This window comes from Drosophila mojavensis, unplaced genomic scaffold (assembly GCF_018153725.1).
Source record: "Drosophila mojavensis isolate 15081-1352.22 unplaced genomic scaffold, ASM1815372v1 contig_49, whole genome shotgun sequence".
In the NCBI taxonomy this organism is placed as follows: domain Eukaryota; kingdom Metazoa; phylum Arthropoda; class Insecta; order Diptera; family Drosophilidae; genus Drosophila; species Drosophila mojavensis.
In genome coordinates, this window is record NW_025318872.1 from 716335 (window position 1) to 737509 (window position 21175).

At 36.9% G+C, this 21175-nt stretch overlaps 3 protein-coding genes across 13 annotated transcripts in view; all 3 read right to left on the reverse strand.

Annotated features, from left to right (window-relative positions):
* The window catches only part of LOC6577814 (nesprin-1), a 129317-nt gene extending 125098 nt beyond the window's left edge, over nt 1-4219 (reverse strand). For 6 of the 11 annotated variants that reach the window (XM_044009218.1, XM_044009214.1, XM_044009215.1 and 3 more), the window contains exon 1: nt 3288-4213. In XM_044009218.1, coding sequence (XP_043865153.1) covers nt 3288-4083 — 796 coding nt within the window. In that variant the 5' untranslated portion in view covers nt 4084-4213. Of the gene's footprint in view, nt 1-3287 lie in introns of all 11 variants that reach the window. The other 5 variants (XM_044009234.1, XM_044009227.1, XM_044009216.1 and 2 more) reach the window with 4 other exon arrangements.
* Nucleotides 4220-5433: 1214 nt separating this feature from the next.
* LOC6577817 (leucine-rich repeat extensin-like protein 3) lies at nt 5434-8872 on the reverse strand. Its single transcript, XM_044009261.1, has 2 exons — nt 8642-8872; nt 5434-6411 (listed from the first exon to the last, which is right to left on the reverse strand). Exon 2 carries the CDS (start codon nt 6240-6242, stop codon nt 5451-5453), a length of 792 nt encoding a protein of 263 aa, XP_043865196.1. The 5' UTR covers nt 6243-6411; nt 8642-8872; the 3' UTR covers nt 5434-5450.
* A 1352-nt stretch (nt 8873-10224) lies between these two features.
* Nucleotides 10225-11489, reverse strand: LOC6577818. The gene has a single exon (XM_002003714.4). The coding sequence runs from the start codon at nt 11388-11390 to the stop codon at nt 11220-11222; it is 171 nt and encodes a 56-aa protein (XP_002003750.1). The 5' UTR covers nt 11391-11489; the 3' UTR covers nt 10225-11219.
* Between the last annotated feature and the right edge of the window lie 9686 nt (nt 11490-21175).

The following is a 21175-nucleotide window of genomic DNA, read 5'->3' on the forward strand; positions in this document are numbered from 1 at the left end:
TAACTTAAGTTTTAAAAATTTGTTTTTTCATATATTTTTTATATCTGTATAAATATTTGTTGTTGTTTTTTTCTCAACTAAAATAATAAATTATAAATACTGAAAACATTTTTTATTCTTGAATAATTGAAAAAATCGTGAAGTGGACATTTGAAACATATTTATAAATATGTTGACAAAATAACAAATTCAAGATACTTTTCGATCAGACCTCGTGCACACATCCCACCACCCAAACATATTGCTCACCAATATACCGCAATTCAACTTTAATTATTTTTCTTAAATATTAAACAAATATATAATATATATATTATATAATATAAGAAAATAGTTAAATTCAAATCAAAATCATATATGATATAGAACTTTACGATTTCGTAAGTTTTAATTCGTTTAGCTTGTTGGCTAGCGTAATCAAATAGGATGTGTAATGGTTACATATGTATTTCATTTATCTTTGCACTCGCATTCACATTTATTGTCAAAAGTACCATTATATAATAGAGACATTAGAATGCCTTGCTCGATTGGGGATTACTAATACAGCTATAAATAGAGCTGCAAAATTGCATATCGAAAGCTCCATAAAAAGTATATATGTACATATGTATATTTATTATATATTACAACATGGGAACGACTAGAAAGTGCTCTATTAAAAACATATTTTGAAATTTAATACAAAAATCAACTTTTTTCATCTTAATATATTTATTTAATTTATTTAAATAAAAATTAATTTATTTAAATTTAAATTTTTTTTAAATTTTTTGCGATTATGTAGTAAAGCAATTAAGTAAATTTTATAGCAAAGAGCTGATTCCAATTGTGAGCTAGCAAAATTCTTTTTGTGAGTTGGCAGGCCTGGCACTGGGCATTTGCCTAGTTGCCAAATAAAATATGTTCACCATTTTTTTACAGGGTATATACAAAAGCATATATATTTTGTTCTTACATGACAACACACACACATTGAGAAAGGTGAAAGAAAGCACAGAAATTTGTGTGTGCATGGTCAATTTTAAAGACTTGGGCGACGTTGATCGACGTGGGCGACTGGGTCAAGTTCAGATGAGACATTCAAGGGGGGCCGCAGCTGAATCATCTGTGGGCAAACAGCGATGCCCAAAGAAATGTGAATGTAGATATATGTATGTGTGTGTATATGTATATATAAATTTACATGTGTAAAAATCAATATGTATTTTTAGTTTATTTTTTTTTTATTAGCTAGGAACTTTTGCTGCCCTAACCTATGTATGTATGTATGTGTGTACATACACACATAAATGCATATGTATGCAGCTTTAGCTAATACTTATTTGTACAATTAAATACATATATATTGTATAAATGCTAATACATTATGTCTCTATATCTAATATATATGTATATACGATACCTGTGTCACACACAATTTCCCCAGTTAACATTTTTAAAGTATTTTTGTTTTCAACACAAATTCACTTTTTCACTTTAGCAAAAAGTTATAGATCGCAAAGCAACGATATGCAGCTTTAATGACTATCTATCGAGCTATCGATAAGTACTATAAGCGATGCTTCTCGATGCTTCTCCGCTCTATGTGAATTCTGTAAGCTGTTTATTCGATTGTTAAGGACTTACAACAAAAAGAAGAAGTGTATTACAAGCGATGTTTCTCGATGATTCTCCGCTCTATGTGAATGCTGTAAGCTGTCAATCCGATTGTAAGTCCTCACAAGAAGAAGAAGAAGCTGTTAACCACTCTTGCTGTCTCCCTCCCCCTCACTTTCTGCCTGTCGCCCGCGATGAGTAAGCGAATATTTGATACAACAGCTGCAGGAGCTATAAACTCCAGTTTGGAAGCAAAAGAAACCAACGATGCCGAACCAGGCAATCGAGTCAAGAAGTTGAAGCTCTTAGAGGATTCACCCGAGGAAACTCATTTTAAACTGAAGCCAGCTGAAGGGAAAACTTCGCCTCAGCCGGCCCAAACTCTGCGGCAATTGTTGAGCATGGACGACGAGCCATGGCCAGCGACGACAGTATCTGCATCTGGGGCTGAAGATGGAGATGACGAAGGTGAAGAAGAAGAAGGGGAAGAAGAAGCAGCGGTAGTCGAAGAGCTGCAAAGCAATAGAACCGAGGAGCCTCTCGCTAAGTCTAAAAGCTTCTCGGGGCAACTGTGCAAGCAGAAGGACTTGGCGCCCACTTCGCAATGCCCTATAAATGGGGAAATTGTAGAGCAGGTGACCTACTTTGACACCTGGTATGTTATACGGCACACACTTGTGCCGGTTGACACGCGTCAGCAGCGACATTATTTGAAGCTACCGCTGGTCAAGCTGGCAAATGCGGCCAACCACATGAAATTGCCCACGGCGAACTGGAGCAGCAAGGTCACCCTGTATAAGGTGGCCCCAGCTGTGCTGCAACGTCACACCCTGACCATATACACCGGCGACCTGAAGGTGCACAAGATACCCGAGCGGGAGCGCCACAAGTATCAGCCGTCCTGTGTGATCTTTCGCCGGGAGCTGTCGCCCGAGGAGCACCACAAATGCCATGTGCCCTTTGATCGTGTCGTCATCTTCAAGCACAACCAATTTTCGGTCAATTTCGATGGCAAGCTAGTCAATCTAGCGGGTGCCCCGGAGGCGGTCACGTCCCTGCAGGATGTGCAAAAATTGCTGGATATTGTGGACAGCATTTCGCTGTCCCATTCAATGGTGGAAATAGTAATGTCCAAATGATGACACTTCTTATATTCCAAGGCAAATAAACCGTATAGCAATCTGATCAATTATTATGTATACCATATAATAGTTTAAATAGAAACACACATTCTAAATGCTATTCATTGTACTGGAAATGTTCAAAGAAACTAATTGGCTGTACCAAAAGCATTTATATAGATAATTTATTATGATATCATTTATCTTAGCAATTCTCAAATCTGTTTTAGCACCTAATTTCTCAATTTAAAGACGTATATAGCGATTGTTACTGATGCAATATACGAGAACTATCGAAACGAAAATTCCGGCGAGAATTGTTTATAGAATAGTTATAGTTATGTAACAAATAGTCTTCCAATCAAAGGCAAATATTGTTCGCATATGTACATATCTACTGGACCGTCAATACTTCTATTTATAGATATATAGATATTATTTGTCTTAGCTCTATCCCCAGTTCTCAAATATCGAAGGAAATTTCCTGCATAGGGATCCATTGTATCAAATTTTACACCTATTCATAACCCAATAATAATCATAAAATCAATTTGAAGAATCACTTACCTTGCAGCTGCATTATTGTCATTTGATACTCGGCTAGCTTCTCATCGATGTAGTCCTGAGATTGATTCGCAATAATTTCGGCAGTCGATGGCCCGAACTCCTCCTCATCGTCGTAGACGACATAGGATCTGGGCTGTGGCGGCTCCAGGGGCACGCCCACAAAATCGATCTGATCCTGTCCGTGTTGTCTCGGTTGTGGTGGCAGTGGTGGTGCGCCGGACTGGCGCAGATATTGCGGCGGTGGCGCCGGTTGCGGATATTGCGGCTGCTGGTGCTGATGCTGATGCGACAGCGGCGTCTGCCTGCTGCTGCTGTATGTAAAGTCCGAGCTGGGCGTTTGGCACACAATGGGCGACGGTGTGGGCGACAGCTGGAACGAGCTGGTCGGCTGGCCGCCATACGAATTTTGGTGCGGCAGCGGTGCCGGTCGAAAGGGACGCGGACCGGAGCCATACGCATAGCTCGGCGGCGGCGGCTCAAACATGCCCGGCGGCTGATACGGTGCGGGCGATTGATTGCCGCCAGGCCATTGTGGACGTGGATGCGGCATGGTGTTGTTGATGTTGCCGCTGCTCCCGCTGCTGATGCCAATGGGTCGCTGGCCACGCAGCTGGGGCGCCGGCGACATGGCCTGACCATAGGGACGCGGTCCGGATATTATGGGCGGCGGACTGGGCGCTGTTGTCCACGGCGAGGGCGGACGGTACAAAAAGGACGAGGGCGACGGCGAGGCGGGATTGGGTGCCCGTGGATTCCAGCCACGTGGCCCATTGCCAAATGGCGGTGGCCCGGACATATTACAATTTTCACAGCCTACGTTCAGCTACTTTGCGGTTTATTTTCTTTTGATTTTGCGGTTTTGATATGTTGGATACTATTTTCGATCTTAACAAAGACACTTCAATGGGATATTTAATTTTTGATTTGGTTTGGATCGGGGACACACTTCAATATAACATATTACACTGTGAGTACAGAAGAGATTGAACAGCATGAGTCGACGAATTGGCACCGATAAGAGATTTGAGCGAGGTTCGCTAAGGTTAGTCTATGTACATAGGTCCCTCACACATACACACACATACGCACTAATTAGCCAGTATAGCACTTAGGCTAATCAATCACTAGTTGCACTTAAGCACACCTGAACAGCCAACCTAATTATGTCAGACATACAAAACAGAAAATAGTCGTACACAAATAAATCATGACCTATTCTAAAGTCTCTGATGAAATTGTCTGTAGAGTCAATTCTGTGCTATTTTCTAACGGAAGTGGGCTAAATGTTTATACGGTTTTTCGCACTCAATTCCCAATTCTTGTTCGCTTTGCTCTATAGCTATATATATAGATCCATTTGATTTCGACTTTTTTAAAAATGGGCGCTGACGCCATTCGCTAGCTTTGTCTTTGCCAATTTGAAAAAAAAAAAAAGAAATAGAATTTCTGTCACAGCAATAGAATATACATATAGTATATACTTTAGTTGTCTAAATATTAATATATCGAACCAATAACTAGTTTGTCTCTGTGGAGAATTAGCCAACTGTCAGCATTTATGAAGGTCTTTTCCAACTCGTAGCATCTCATGGGATGTTTATGCTGCTGAGTGCTCGATGGCATGTGGCAAGGACATAAATACTACACACGCCTAGCCAGCCAACCGACCACTGATATCATTCATAAACATAGTCTGAGCAAAGAGCCAAAAGATGAAGAAGAAGCTCAAGAAAAGCCATTAATTTAAATATTAAATACATATTCATATACGAGTACATTTGTTTGTGTTTTTGGTAGAACTTTTCTCTGAGGTAAAATGACTTTCACGAATATTTTCATTTTCCAACTTAATTGCATTTCAAGTGAATAGAAAAATGGCATTTCGAATGTTTATGAAAGTGAAATGGACGAGTTTTCAACAAATTTTGCAAATTAAAAAAAAATACATATCTATTCACAGTAAACATTCGCTAGAATCATGTGTATATATAAATATTTAGACATATATAATGCGTATTCCCATTTTAAACTGAATTGATTATAAATAAATCTGTAAAATATATTTAGATTTATATGTAAATAAATATAAATTAGAAATTTTTCATTTAAGTTAAGAATAACTTTTCATAAATATGTAAATTTCGATATTTAGAACACAACTATTTATAACTTCTTTTTCGGCAATTTTTGTTTTTTTTTTTTCCAATTGAGCCAAATATGAATGAATGAATGAACATATAAAAAAAATAATTTGAACTCCTCCTCATCGTCGTAGACGACATAGGATCTGGGCTGTGGCGGCTCCAAGGGCACGCCCACAAAATCGATCTGATCCTGTCCGTGTTGTCTCGGTTGTGGTGGCAGTGGTGGTGCGCCGGACTGGCGCAGATATTGCGGCGGTGGCGCCGGTTGCGGATATTGCGGCTGCTGGTGCTGATGCTGATGCGACAGCGGCGTCTGCCTGCTGCTGCTGTATGTAAAGTCCGAGCTGGGCGTTTGGCACACAATGGGCGACGGTGTGGGCGACAGCTGGAACGAGCTGGTCGGCTGGCCGCCATACGAATTTTGGTGCGGCAGCGGTGCCGGTCGAAAGGGACGCGGACCGGAGCCATACGCATAGCTCGGCGGCGGCGGCTCAAACATGCCCGGCGGCTGATACGGTGCGGGCGATTGATTGCCGCCAGGCCATTGTGGACGTGGATGCGGCATGGTGTTGTTGATGTTGCCGCTGCTCCCGCTGCTGATGCCAATGGGTCGCTGGCCACGCAGCTGGGGCGCCGGCGACATGGCCTGACCATAGGGACGCGGTCCGGATATTATGGGCGGCGGACTGGGCGCTGTTGTCCACGGCGAGGGCGGACGGTACAAAAAGGACGAGGGCGACGGCGAGGCGGGATTGGGTGCCCGTGGATTCCAGCCACGTGGCCCATTGCCAAATGGCGGTGGCCCGGACATATTACAATTTTCACAGCCTACGTTCAGCTACTTTGCGGTTTATTTTCTTTTGATTTTGCGGTTTTGATATGTTGGATACTATTTTCGATCTTAACAAAGACACTTCAATGGGATATTTAATTTTTGATTTGGTTTGGATCGGGGACACACTTCAATATAACATATTACACTGTGAGTACAGAAGAGATTGAACAGCATGAGTCGACGAATTGGCACCGATAAGAGATTTGAGCGAGGTTCGCTAAGGTTAGTCTATGTACATAGGTCCCTCACACATACACACACATACGCACTAATTAGCCAGTATAGCACTTAGGCTAATCAATCACTAGTTGCACTTAAGCACACCTGAACAGCCAACCTAATTATGTCAGACATACAAAACAGAAAATAGTCGTACACAAATAAATCATGACCTATTCTAAAGTCTCTGATGAAATTGTCTGTAGAGTCAATTCTGTGCTATTTTCTAACGGAAGTGGGCTAAATGTTTATACGGTTTTTCGCACTCAATTCCCAATTCTTGTTCGCTTTGCTCTATAGCTATATATATAGATCCATTTGATTTCGACTTTTTTAAAAATGGGCGCTGACGCCATTCGCTTGCTTTGTCTTTGCCAATTTGAAAAAAAAAAAAAGAAATAGAATTTCTGTCACAGCAATAGAATATACATATAGTATATACTTTAGTTGTCTAAATATTAATATATCGAACCAATAACTAGTTTGTCTCTGTGGAGAATTAGCCAACTGTCAGCATTTATGAAGGTCTTTTCCAACTCGTAGCATCTCATGGGATGTTTATGCTGCTGAGTGCTCGATGGCATGTGGCAAGGACATAAATACTACACACGCCTAGCCAGCCAACCGACCACTGATATCATTCATAAACATAGTCTGAGCAAAGAGCCAAAAGATGAAGAAGAAGCTCAAGAAAAGCCATTAATTTAAATATTAAATACATATTCATATACGAGTACATTTGTTTGTGTTTTTGGTAGAACTTTTCTCTGAGGTAAAATGACTTTCACGAATATTTTCATTTTCCAACTTAATTGCATTTCAAGTGAATAGAAAAATGGCATTTCGAATGTTTATGAAAGTGAAATGGACGAGTTTTCAACAAATTTTGCAAATTAAAAAAAAAATACATATCTATTCACAGTAAACATTCGCTAGAATCATGTGTATATATAAATATTTAGACATATATAATGCGTATTCCCATTTTAAACTGAATTGATTATAAATAAATCTGTAAAATATATTTAGATTTATATGTAAATAAATATAAATTAGAAATTTTTCATTTAAGTTAAGAATAACTTTTCATAAATATGTAAATTTCGATATTTAGAACACAACTATTTATAACTTCTTTTTCGGCAATTTTTGTTTTTTTTTTTTCCAATTGAGCCAAATATGAATGAATGAATGAACATATAAAAAAAATTTTTGAATTCTTTGAAAATACAAATACAAAAAAAAAAAACATTTTTTGCAAATAATAAACACTGTGTTTTTCCAAAAGCAAAAAAAAAAATAATAATAATAATAAATAAAGAAAAAATCAAATTAATAATATAAAAATGTTATTTAAATAATTTTAATGCAATTTAAAAATAATTCAAAAAATATTCAAAAACAAAAATATTTTTAGAAATACCAAAAAACTAAATAAATAAATATAAGAATATTCACGAAAAATGCTTCATTTTCATAAATACTATATTTTGTTACAGCCGAACACTTTAGCGAATATTTACTGTAGCCATTTCGCAATACGCGAAATTTCCATAAAGTTTTGTATGTACATTCATCTGCTCTCAATAATTTCAGCGTTGTTCGCATTTTGTCCAGTAGCACATGAAAATTTGCACAGTGTAGGCGTCTTGTAGATCTGTTCCAATGCAGACTTTTCACTTTTTTTATGCCGTTGCGTTGGCTGCTTTTTTCTTTAATTTTTCTTCTTCTTCTTTTCATTTTCGTATAAATTTTAAAAATAGAAATGAACTCAGTTCGTTAAACTTTTGGTCGGAAAAATCATGCTGAGTGCAGCATGCTTCGATTATATCTACCACTACTTCGACTTTGTCTTCTTCATCTTCTTCTTCTTTATCACAAAACACACCCCACACTTGTACCCGACCCCTTTTTTTCTAGTAAAAAGCGAACTAATCTTAAGTGCCATCGATTTAATGATATCTTTAAATATAATTGCTTTAAGTGCACACGCATTAACTAACGCATGATTAATCAAACGTTTTTCGTTTTCTGTTTTCAAGTGGGAAACGTGCTTTTCCACGTTTTTCCTTGCTGCGATTATGTAATCCATTTTCAAGTGCGTTTGTGTGAGTGCATTTGTATTTGTGGGTGAGAAATTGAATAATTAAACGAACCATTTAGAAAACTAAAACACGTTATTCGATTTAGTTAAAGCACACAGCGCACAGATATCGGCTTTGATTAGAATTCAATATGTATATATAACAATCTATATATATGCACTCAGCATATATAGGCGTATATATATGTACGTGTGTATATACTGTGTGTGTGCTGTGACAAAAACTTTCGTTTTATGTTGAGGAAAAACCGAGAACAACACTCGACGAGCACGAAACACTAACTGAAACATCCAAGCAACAATTTGTTGCCGATCTTTGATCTTGAAGGGGAAATCGAGGAAAACAGCTTCAGCCGAGTCGCAGTCTTCGGCACTCACCGAACTTTTCACGATTCGCAGGCTGCTTCTCGCCCGACGCCGGCTAAGGCAACTGCGCATGCTCCAAGGGAAAAGTCATTTTACTCATTTTTTCATTTTGTTGACACATCACATTCTAAACAAAAACCAAAACACAAAGGAGAATCGACGATTGTAATTGGCGCGAAATCACATGTGCTCTGGGGGAATCGAATATATATTTATATACATATATTACATATTGTTCTTTTGGATGCTCTAAATAAGAGGTTATGAATTTTGATATTTTTGTATATTTTATATTTAAATAAATGGTCAATAGTCTTTTATTTGTATTGATTTCGCATTTGGCTAATCATAACAGGATATAATATATCCTATTAGAAGCTTGAGTTCCAATAAGAACTCTACACATTGTGCACTTTGTGCTGTTAAATTTGACTTGAATAAGTGCCCAGACGGTATGCGCTTGAGGAAAAGCTTATCCAAACTTTTTTTAAATAATTTTCATTTTTCGTTTAATTTACAAGTGCATACTTACCGTTACATCGACACATTCATAAAGAAGTTGGCAACTGTTAAGTATACTGGACTGTTAAGCAATCGACCATAGATAAAGAAAACACAGGATGTAAATTCCTACATTTCTATACAAAGCTCAAATATTTTAATAATAATATTGATATTAATATTGAGTGCCATGCACTCTGTAAATGATATAAAGTCTTATAAGCCGACAATACATACATGCAGCATTATCTCGGCAAACAAGTTCTGTTGACTTCAAAGTGGAATGAATGCTGTTAAATACAAACTCTTATGCCAAGCAGCGCCTGTCAGCCAACAAATTCGAAAGCGCCATCTAGATTTCAGTGTCAAAAACGGAATCGACACAAATGTTTAGTTGGCGCGTTTGGGATTGAATTTAAATTTATCGATTGTATTTGAATAAAAAACTCAATTTGATTTTGTTTTTTTTTTTTTTTTTTTATTTGCATTGAACACACAACATGCTTAAAGACTTTATTTATTTATCAGTATCGATTTATTGCATTGTATATCTTGTCAACATTTCATAATTGGTTTTTTTTTTTTTTCTGCTGTGATTTGCATTTTTTGCGCCTTGTGTTATTTAGTACAGTGTTTGTTTGTTTGTGTTGTTGCATATGCTTACTAACTAATTAATAATTAAAAATAAGTTTTATGATATTTTGTTGGTTGTTTTTGTTGTTGCTGTTGTTTGAGTTTGACTTTGATTGAAATACTTTTTAAATAATATTGCATTTTGAACTATTATTGTTTTGTTTTATTTTGACAAATTCATCTACATTGGATTGGCAACATCTTTGGATTAAATGCAATTTACAATTACTTTAAGTTGGGGGAAGCTTTTGTCATTTGTTTGAATAGTTTTGGTTTCTTTATTTTATTTTATTTTTTCTATAAGTATTTTAAGTGTTGGTTAAGCGCATTTTGCTCGCATCGAGTTGAAATCTGTAAATATATGATTCTCTATATATATGTATATGTATATATATATATTTATATTTTTTTTTTTCATATATATTCATTATTTCTTTTACCATTATTATTGTTAGTATATTGCGTTTTTAGCATTTAGTTAGTTTTTATTTATTTGCCTTGCATACACTTGGTTTCTGTTTTGTGACACGCAAAAACAGTGCTGTAAATTACAAAAATATATCTCGTTTTGTTGCTGTTGCTGCTGTTGCTACTGTTGTTTGCTGCTTTTTTGTTGTTGTTGTTTTCGAACTGAAGCAATCAAAAACACAATAATATTTATATTTTTCTTAAAATTCTTTTTGTTTTTGCTTATGATCTCTTTTTTCTCATATATCATAAAATTGTTTGTATATTTTGCTTATTACAATACAAAAGGTACGAAAGGCGCGACAAATTCCGCAAAGCGAAATTTACACTAAAAATTGACTTAATTCTTGAATGTTAAAAGCAACAAAATGAAAACACAAAAAATAATCGATTTAAATTGTTAAGTTGAAGAAATTCCAATTCTTAATGTCTACATTGCAGAATATAGAAAGTGTTTTAATTTTTTATTTCATATTTTTATTTTGTATTTATTTTTTTTTTGCATCTTGCTCTTGTATTTTTTTTTTAGTTGTTAGCATAATAGGAAAACTTGAATTGAAAGCGGCAAACTAGCACGAGTATCTGTTTTATAGATTTTCATTATCTTATATATTTATATATATATATATATGTAAGTATGTATTTATATATGTATGTATTCTCTATTCGGCACGACAGAGCAGCGAGGCAAAGCGAAAGAGTCGCAGCCAACTAAAGAGCTTCGACTCAATCAGATTCTCTTCCGCCGTCGAGGTGGTCATCGAGACCCGGGACATGTTGGATGATTTGCTGGTACGCTTCTGCTGCATGATGCGCGGCGAGCTGAGCTTCATAATCGAGTAAGTCGTCTTGACTGCTTTGGGGGCGCACGCCGCAACGGGGCGTGGCAACGGGCAAACGGAACGAACGGGCTAAACCACAAACGCAAAGAGCTGCAAGAAAAAGAGAGAGAGAGAGAATACGGGATTAGTTTAGGCCCAATTCAAGTGTTGTTGTTGCTGTGCTCCGAGTGGCCTGTCAAGTGGGCCTTGAGCAGCATTGAGGAGGAGACAAAAAAAAAAATAGAAGTGTATATGGAGCGTGACATTTGAGCGGCTGTTGGCCCTCAGAACACAAGTGGGCAACTGCTGACAGTGCTGGCACGCACACAGACACATACAGAGGCGCACTCACACACACGCACACACACACACGCTCGCACACACAAATATGCTAAACTTTGTTTCGGCTTTATTGGCTTTGCTCATATAACCCCTACCCAAAATCACTTTCGCTCCCGCCTTACCCCCATTCAATTGCCATCATGCTGGATGACCTTGCCCACTCACGCTGCTCCGCCGGAATCGGTGTGGCATGCTCCAGTTTGCAGCGTCGAGCCCGAAACGAAGCCCAACCCAACCTAACTCAACCAAAGTTCAACAGAAATGAGCGCTTCGATGACACATTCAACGCTTCGTTAATTAGATAAGTTTATGGAGGTTTATGTAGATATGTAAGTGTATCGTGACACGATATTAATGAGACTCAGCATAGAAGATTATGCAGAGATATGTGTATAGCGGGGCAGGAAACGAGACTGAGCTGTGTAAGTAAATATGTAGAGACATTTTCAAATATCTTAATAGGAACTGTATATCGTGACACAAAGCAAGACTTCACATGCAACTTTATATAATTATCGTGTCATGAATTGTGCACGATTAAATCGTATTATCTACGTGCATATTTCGTTAAACGATGATTAGCCATAAGTAGCTCGTAACATAGATGATTATCTAGAGTGTTGTATATCTATAGTTAATATAGAAAATTGTAAAAAGATATCAATATCGTGACACACTATTAGTATGTAAAATAATGATATATCTTATATAATGATGTACAAATTTTTGACCGATGGGGAACTAATAAATATTTCTTACAAGCAAATGTCAAAAAAGTTTACAAATCAAAACTAAATTTTGTTCAGGCTTTAGTATTCTAAAATAAAAATGCCTAAGGGAAGTAAAAGTGGAGGTAGTAGTCGAAGTAATAAAGGAAGTAGTAGTAGTAGAGCTAAAAGTAAAAGCAATAATAGCAGTAAAAGTGACAAATCAGAAAAATTGCCAAAACGTCAAAATTCGAATGTCGATGAGGAAGTGACGAGAAGTCAAAACCCATACTATAGAAGTTTTTCTTACTGGCCTGCTTTTTTTTACTGGCCTCCTTTTTTTTACTGGACTCCCTTTTATAGAGGTATGTTCTTTGTTAAAAAGTCTGATATTTTTTAACTATATTCATTTGTCTAAAAAGAAAAGCTTCATATTAAACGAATATATTAAGCAATAATTTAGATATTTATAAAATATGAATGAATATGAATATGTGAGGCATATAGAAAGATGTATGAGTGAAAAATACAGTACATTCTGATAAGTATAATTATATCTCATGTGTTTATACATATGCTTATCTGTCATTTATGTCTATACATGTTTATATGTCTGCCTCAACTCAATATTCATTTATGTTCCCGCTAATTGCCTAAATATTCTGGCCAGCATACATTTCGACGTCATTTGCAATTATGCAATGCAATCGACACAATCATACCAACAGCAACAGCAACCGCCTTCCATTTCCACTCGCCACTTCCCCAGTTTTCCATGGAAAACACTTCGAGCTCTCTAGCTGCCCACGCCGAGTGTCGGCGGCGCAGCAAATTAATTTCAATTCTCATTTAAGTTTTACAATCTCAGCGCTTTTGTGTCATTGTGTGCGTGTGTGTGTGTGTTTTGGAAACTGACGACGACGACAACTGAAAACCAAAACAACAACAACAACAAAAACAGCAGCAGTTGTGAAATATATGTCATGCAAACAACAACAACAACAACAGCAAATGCAACAGCTGAATGAGTAGACCACGCGACAACACTTTATTTATTTATGTTTTCATTTTTTTTTTTGTTTTCCTTTACTTTTTTTTGTGTTTTTGTGTGAGCAGCAAAATGAGATTATTTTTTGTTTTTTACTTTTTGTTATGTATTTAAAAAAACATGCTGTAGCTGCACGTTCTGAATACCCTATAGAAAAAAGGGTTAACAGAGTAAGAGATATCCTCGAATAGTCTACATAAAACATATATGAATGGAAATATTTTATTTTGCTGAATAAGAGTATTTATAAATTTGGCAAAATATTTTATTCTGAATACGTTAGGCTTTTAAGAACCAAAAATAATATTAAGAATTTTTATTTTCTTTTTTTTTTGCGTTATTTTTAAATAATTTATTATTTAAATTCAAAGAGATTTTTCTATGTTGAAAGAGTATTTTTCAAATTGTCAAAAACTTCATATCTGAATGCGTGAAAATATTAAGAAATAACATGAATTTTTAAACTTTTTCTTTTTAAAAATTTATGTCATATCCTTCATTTTATTTTATTTTAAATACTGCACAAAACACAATTGGCCAACAACTAAAAACGAGTTTAGTAAATGTTTAAAGCAACAGTTTAACGAAATTATCTATCCACAGCTAAAGACTAGCTGATTCCCTATGAGATCTATAAAATATGCATTTATATATATACATATATGCATTTATATATACAAATATAACATATTCAATTTTGCCATTAGCATTCTGATAAGATTACACATAGAGATAGACAACGTAGGTCATTAAAAAAGATATTCAAGAATTTGCTTGGATCTCCCTTAAGAGTGCAGTAAATTCTCATATCATGTATATTTTTTTCCTATACGAATTCGCTAGAAAAATTTCTTAGCTGCAACGGTATCCATTCCATTTGGGTTTGACATAGGCATTTGGGAATGGTGTAGGAGGCAGGGAAACTGAGAATGGCAATGGGAATTGGAATGGGAATTTTTGGTTTCGTGTTGCGCTTTAATCTTACGTTGCGAGTTATGCAGCAGCTGCCGCTGTTGCCTCAGTTGGCTCAGTTGCCTCAGTTGCTGCTGCTGCCCACGCACACCTCCAGCCCTCCGCCATTAGTTGACACTTTGTGGCTGCTGCCATTTATATTAGCTGTTGTTGTTGTTGTTGTTGACTGTGGGGCAAACAAATGATGAGGCTTTCGCCGTGGCTAGGTGGGGACGCACATTTGTTTTATTGCATTGCCTGTAGCAGCGGGGCGTATACGTGATGTTTTTATTACCGTTAAATTAAAAAGACGAGGCGTGCCAGACATGAACAAATGGAAATGGAGTTTAACCAACCAGCCAACGACACCAATCAATCGATGCTGGGCGCAAGAAGTTCACACTTGGCCACATAACTTGTGCGCGGCGCCAGCGATTTCAATTTATGAGCGCCCTCGTGTCACATTCCAATAAGAACCGATGATTGGGCATGAGCACAACACTAATTTGTATCATCTACTATAAATAAATGCATGCAAGCCTGGCAAGCCACTCTCTCTCCCTCCCTCCTCTCTCTCTCTCTCTCTCTCTCTCTCTCGCTCTCTCTCTGGCTCCGTCTATCGGTGCTTCTGTGTGTGGCTCGTGTGTGCTGTCACATGGTCGCACTGACTGACCCACTTGGCTGGCTGTCTGGCAACGCTGCAAATGCTAACTGCAGTTTGAGCCTGTGCCAAACTCAATTATCAATTTGCGCTTTTTATTCACAGAGCCCCTGGCCGTGTCTCTATTTCGTTCAGTTCCAATTGCCAGAGTTGACGTGCGATGCATTCGTTCAATTGACAGTAGCAGCCGTTGACAAAGTGTGGGGTGAGAGGGAGAGAGCGAGCAAAGAGAGTGCAGAGGTAACGGGTTTATATGTTAGCATATGTACGAAAGTATGTGTGCGTGTGCGTGTGTGTGAATTAGTTGCATAGTCCCAGTTGGAAACTTGACGATGGATGACATGGCCTTCACTACGTTGGCAGCTTGTTGACATGGCAATAATCAGCTATCTCCCTCTCTCTTTAAGTAGGATGCTCTTTCATTTGTTAAACAAAAATATGTCGGTATATATGTATGTATATGTATATATATATATTTTATATAATGCGTACTTAAAACTAACCTCGTCATCAATTTTTTATTATTTCTTTCGTTTGTTTTATGTACTTTTGCTATTGATACGAAAACAAGACGCATGTCAACACCAGCAATGACTTGACACATGCGAAGACACGCTGCTGAGGTCGTCATCTACGCCGCTTATATACTATATGCCATAAATTTCCCACTGGGTGCACAGTCATAAATATGCCCGCTGTCAGCGCTTCTATATTTCCAATTGCATTTGAAATGCGTTCGCATTGCTCTTATCAGAATCGTGCCAATTGTACGCCTCACCGACTGACAGATAGACTGACAATCTAACTGGGTTTCTCTTCTTCTTCTGCTTGACATCCATCTAAGGGGGGCGACTTCAATATCAATGCTTGAATCGAAAATGAACAACAATTGTCTGAAATAAGCTACGCAACTTTTGTCTACGTCTAATTGGGTCGTTCTCGAGAGACACCAAAACACGCTGAACTTGAATGCCTTGACAAAAGCTATATATCTGTATTTTTTCTAACCCGTTCACTCGCAGTTACATGAGCGATCTATACAACTGCTGCTGCGGCTACCATTGCTTTTTGGGTACGATATGAGCTCAGAAAATTCATAGAAAATGACATCAGCTGTTACCAGTTCAACTTGAATTGGCAGCTCATAAATATTTACGGCACTAATTACGGCACATACAAACTTCAAGATACTTTTCAGGCAATTGCAAGATGCGCCAGCGACAGCGACAAACAATCGCTAAGTGCAGGGGAAAAACCGCATTTAAACACAAAGAAAATGCTAATTTTAATGTAAATACACACACACACACACACACACATTGTTGTGTGCTGTAACTGTAAACGTAGGCGACGTCTGCGAAAAGTCGCACACAGCCGCAACAGCTGCAAAACGAGAGAAAGAGAAAAAAAAGTATCTAACAGATTCGCCGCATTGTTTTTGGCCCAGAACCGCATCAAAGCAGCGCATCACAGTTGAGGGCCTCAGACCGCTAGGCAGCCAAGTGGCCCAAAGTAGCCCTACGTGTAACAACCTGTCCTTACCTTAGGCCCCAACTCCCACCCCACCTCAACTACAGTTGTAACAGTCTAGTTAGCTTGCAGCTACAAATGAACGAATGTATCTGCAAGTTACTTACAATGCCCCCATGTAGCTGTATCTTGTTGTCGTATTTCATTGTTGCTCTTGCTGCTGCTGTTGACTGACTGACTTTCGAAACGTGTTGTCATGTAAATTAACCAAAAAACAACAACAGCAACAACAACAACAAAACAGAGAGAAAAACGAAGCCATGTACTTTACATAGCCGTCGCATTCGCTACATGCCTCCATCTCCATCCTCAATAGCTAGAACAAACAGCGAGCGCCGCCAGAGTCTGAGAAATGCAAACACTGTGATGAGATGTCCACAGAGACCCCCTTAAAATGGATAGATACCATTTGCGTTGCTCTACATACACACACATACACTAACACAGTCGTCTGCTGATCATGGCTGCAATCCACTAACTAACTACTAGCTCGGACTGCTTGCTGACTAGTATGCGTAACTACTTGGCGGAAAATCGACTTTAAGGCTGAAGAGATTTCGAATTTAGCTCAACTTCAGTTTAGGCACTTTCTGCTGATAAAAATAACAGTTACTGTACAGCAAAGGCTAGAGATAAAGAAACCTTAAGGTACTCAAAAACATTTGTGAAGAGACCTATAGAGTTTTATAGAGCTGAACCAAACTGTCAAGAAAAAGCCCTTTATTGGAATAGCTAAACTATTTTGTTATCTTTGTTATAGGCTTAGTGACTTTCAAACTGTTGTGACACATTCAAACAGTGACGTTATATTATGGTTATTACATTTGTATATTTTCTGTTAAGTTTAAGTAAAGTTTTAGAAAGCGATTGATTCTCAGAATCATATTGGAGAAAGGTGTTCAAAAATATCATTTGAATAATAAGAAAATTGTGTATGTAAAGCTATATAAATACCATACCTCTAGAATCTCTCTGTCAGTCTCTCTCACCATCTGCCTCCCTTTCTATCTCTTTATCTGCTTATCTGTTTATATCTTTATCTAACTATTTATCTATCCATTAATCTCTTCCTCTCTGTTTCTCTCCCTTTCTCTCTCTCTCTATCCCTCTCCATCAACCTCTCTCTTTCTGTCGCTTCCTCTCTATCTCTCTCTCGCTCTCCCACTCTCTTTTTCGAATAGATGCAGAGACAGAGAGAATTACAATATGCTAAACCAATATCCCCTTTTCAATTTATAAACATACAAATCTAATATAAATTACTGTCAGAAACACAGACTACTAAAAGTCAATTGATTTATAAAATGCAATAAAAATCACCGAATACAATATTGAAAATTGAATTAAGATACGGAGATCCACCTCATATGGCAGAGCTGATGCTTTGTAAACATTTTTAATGATTTGTTTGGGCCGTAAAGAAAAAGCCAACTACGGCAAATGAGTATATCAATCGGCGCACAACGATTGTATATTTATGTGAAACAATAAAATAATCCAGATACAGCAACGGTCACAATTGTAGATACCGAATGCCCGAATGGCCAGCACATTGCGGCATTCTTAATTTCCTGTTTGGCTAATTATTGCGCATACGCCGTGTAATACTACAGATGCGAATATTTAAAATGCGAAACAGTTAGGGCAATAAACAAATGGGAAATCAATAAACAAATGAGCAGAGGAAGAGGAGAAAAAACAACTGAGGCTCAAAGTTGGCCACAAGTAATTGCTATGCTGTCGCAAATGCTGCTCATTAGCTACGAGAAGAAAGAGTGTAGAGAGGGTACGGGGAGAGGGGGGAGGGGAGCCCTCCACTCCAAAGTACTCGTGGATCGTGGTCAGTCGTTAAGAGGCAGCACCGAGGCTCGGATAATGATGGGAAAATGTTTTGTTTGAAGGCGCCTGATAAGAAGAGGTCGAAGAGGAAGCGCAACTAATGGCCTTCAAGCGAAACGAAATTATTTCGGTAAACAGCAACAAAATGTTCAGCATCGGTTTTTATAGCTCGTTAAACGGCGACGAAAACAAACGCGTTTCAAATTAATTTACAAAATAGAAGAAAAATAAAAGAATCAAATAAATACAATTTATCCAACTACTAAATGAAATTTTCCAGTTTTCAAGTGTTTTTCTTTTGTCTGCCAGAGAAAGCGAGCGAGAAAGAGATGCAAAGAAAGAGGCAGAGTGTAAACAAAGATGACTTTTAGTTTTAGTTGTTTTGCTTTTTTGCTTCGGTAGAGACCACACGCAAAGCTAAGCACCTGAGCCACACCTGGAATCAAATTTGACCCGAAACACCATTTGCATAATTGATCAACTCTTTTGCGTTTATTCCAATTTGAACTTTTTGCTGTCTACTTGGAATGTTCATCGATTTTCGATTAAGTCTAATTTGCAGTCAGTCAGACTTTGCCCAGCTCCATTGGAATTCAATAAATTTCTTTTGCAATTCCATCAATATGCAGCACTTCGTTTGTTTACTTCATCAGCTTTATCTGTGTACATCTTTTCCTTATTCGTTCCGCTTCTAGAGTTGGGTCACATTTGCAACCGGACATCAGCTGCTGGCGGATCATTAATCTGGCAGTGAATCGTTTGCGAATGTTCTGCTTAAGCTAACAGCAATTTGCATAAGATTTATCTATGCCATCATCATAAGTCAGCTCTAATTGTATGAGTCTTAACAGGCATGATTGAATATCACTTGAGACAGTAGATGGAATATGAAGTACGAAACAAAATTTAAATTTGATTGATATTAATTGTTTTCATACATTTGACATGTTAAATGAAGTAAACAATAAAGAAAAGAACAGATATTCAATTGTTAGCAACATATCCATAGAATTTTTATATCAATTTATTGACCAGAAAATATTATATTTAATAAGTAATGGATTTTTGTGTATAATACAAGATATTTCATTCAAAGTTATTTAAGAAATATAGATTTATGTCAAATCAAATTTATTCAGTTTAGCGTGACTTATAATGTGTGTAATTTACATTACATTTTTACGTTTTTATATTTTTATCTGAGTTGAACAGAAATTTTAAAACCAAATTTAAGACAAATTTTAATGAAAGTCCAGGTATATGTATATATTTTTATTCAACATGTAAAATCTCACTAAATATTTTGTTTCGTACATATGGAATTTTTCACAAAGCTAAAAAGGTTGTTAAAAAATACTACACTGTACACTACACTACACACTACACCATCCATAGAAAGTTTATAAAAAAAAAATCTTGGAATAAACTTAAATCCAAGGCAAAGGCTTTAAGCACAAATCTCAGCTGGATTTGTGGCTCTAGTCTCATAACTTAGGGTCCTTCATTACACTTTATTGCATTTGTTTTTCAATAAAAATTCACAAGACTTGAGCAACTTGAGAGGAATGGGGAGGTGTTAAAATAATAGAGGGAAAACTACGTCTTATCGGGCAAGTGGTCGCACGCCCCCAAAGTGCTAGCTGCGTGGTGATATAATCTGCATTAATGCTTCGCTTTGGGTTTCATTTCATTTTGCTTTTTTCTCTTTTTGTGAGTTTTTTTTTATTTTTTATTTGGGACACAAATATTGATTTGCCGTGGCTCTTGGTAAATGTAACTTAAGCGATAACACGACGATAAGTTGAAACTATTCATGCAAGCCCAAAACTGAAATCGGGCACTCAATGTGCACATATGTTACATATATTTATATATGTGTGTATTCATATGTATTTATCATCCAAATAGGTTTTTTTTTTTTGGAGCCAAGTGCATTTAACGATATGATAAAAGTGCGGAGTACATAAAAGATGGGGCAATGTGGCTATGAAGTTGACCCAAATAAAATGCGAGCACAGCTGCCATAGCATTCACGATATAGCATGGATATCTAGTTTGTATGCGTATATACATATATATGTATATATGTATATACATCTAGAATTATGCTGACAGCATTCAATTAATTGGCAAACATTCTATCAATTGTGTTCATTCTTAATTAAAATTAATTATGTACTCCAAGTGCTGGCACATAAAACTAAATTAATAATAATATGATATGCTCTGAGAGCGATGCCTGCTGTTACAAATACAATTGCCCTATATACAAGCCAACTAGCCAACATTAAGAGCCAAGTAAAGTAATTAATAAACAAAGGCACAATGTTAATGCTCTCTGAGTGCTTTGCAGGAGACAAGGCAAAGCAAGGCAAGGCAAGGCACGGCAGGGCATGACAAGAAAAATGACAAGTAAAATGACATTAAAGTGCAGATATATGAGATGAAATAAACATTCTTACGGAAAAGCTCGAAGAAAACTTCATTAAAATGCCAGACATTACAATTGAGGCTTTAACTAATCGTATCTCATGGCACATAAAAAAAATTTATTTATTTTACCTTGAAAATTCCACAGAATAATTCCGATTAATTTCATGTTTTTATATTTATTTATTTATCTTTCGACACGCAACATTTGCCGCATGCCCAAAATTTCCATCTCATTTAAAAACATGCAAAAATACTTTTACAAATATTCAGATTTTTTGTATGTACA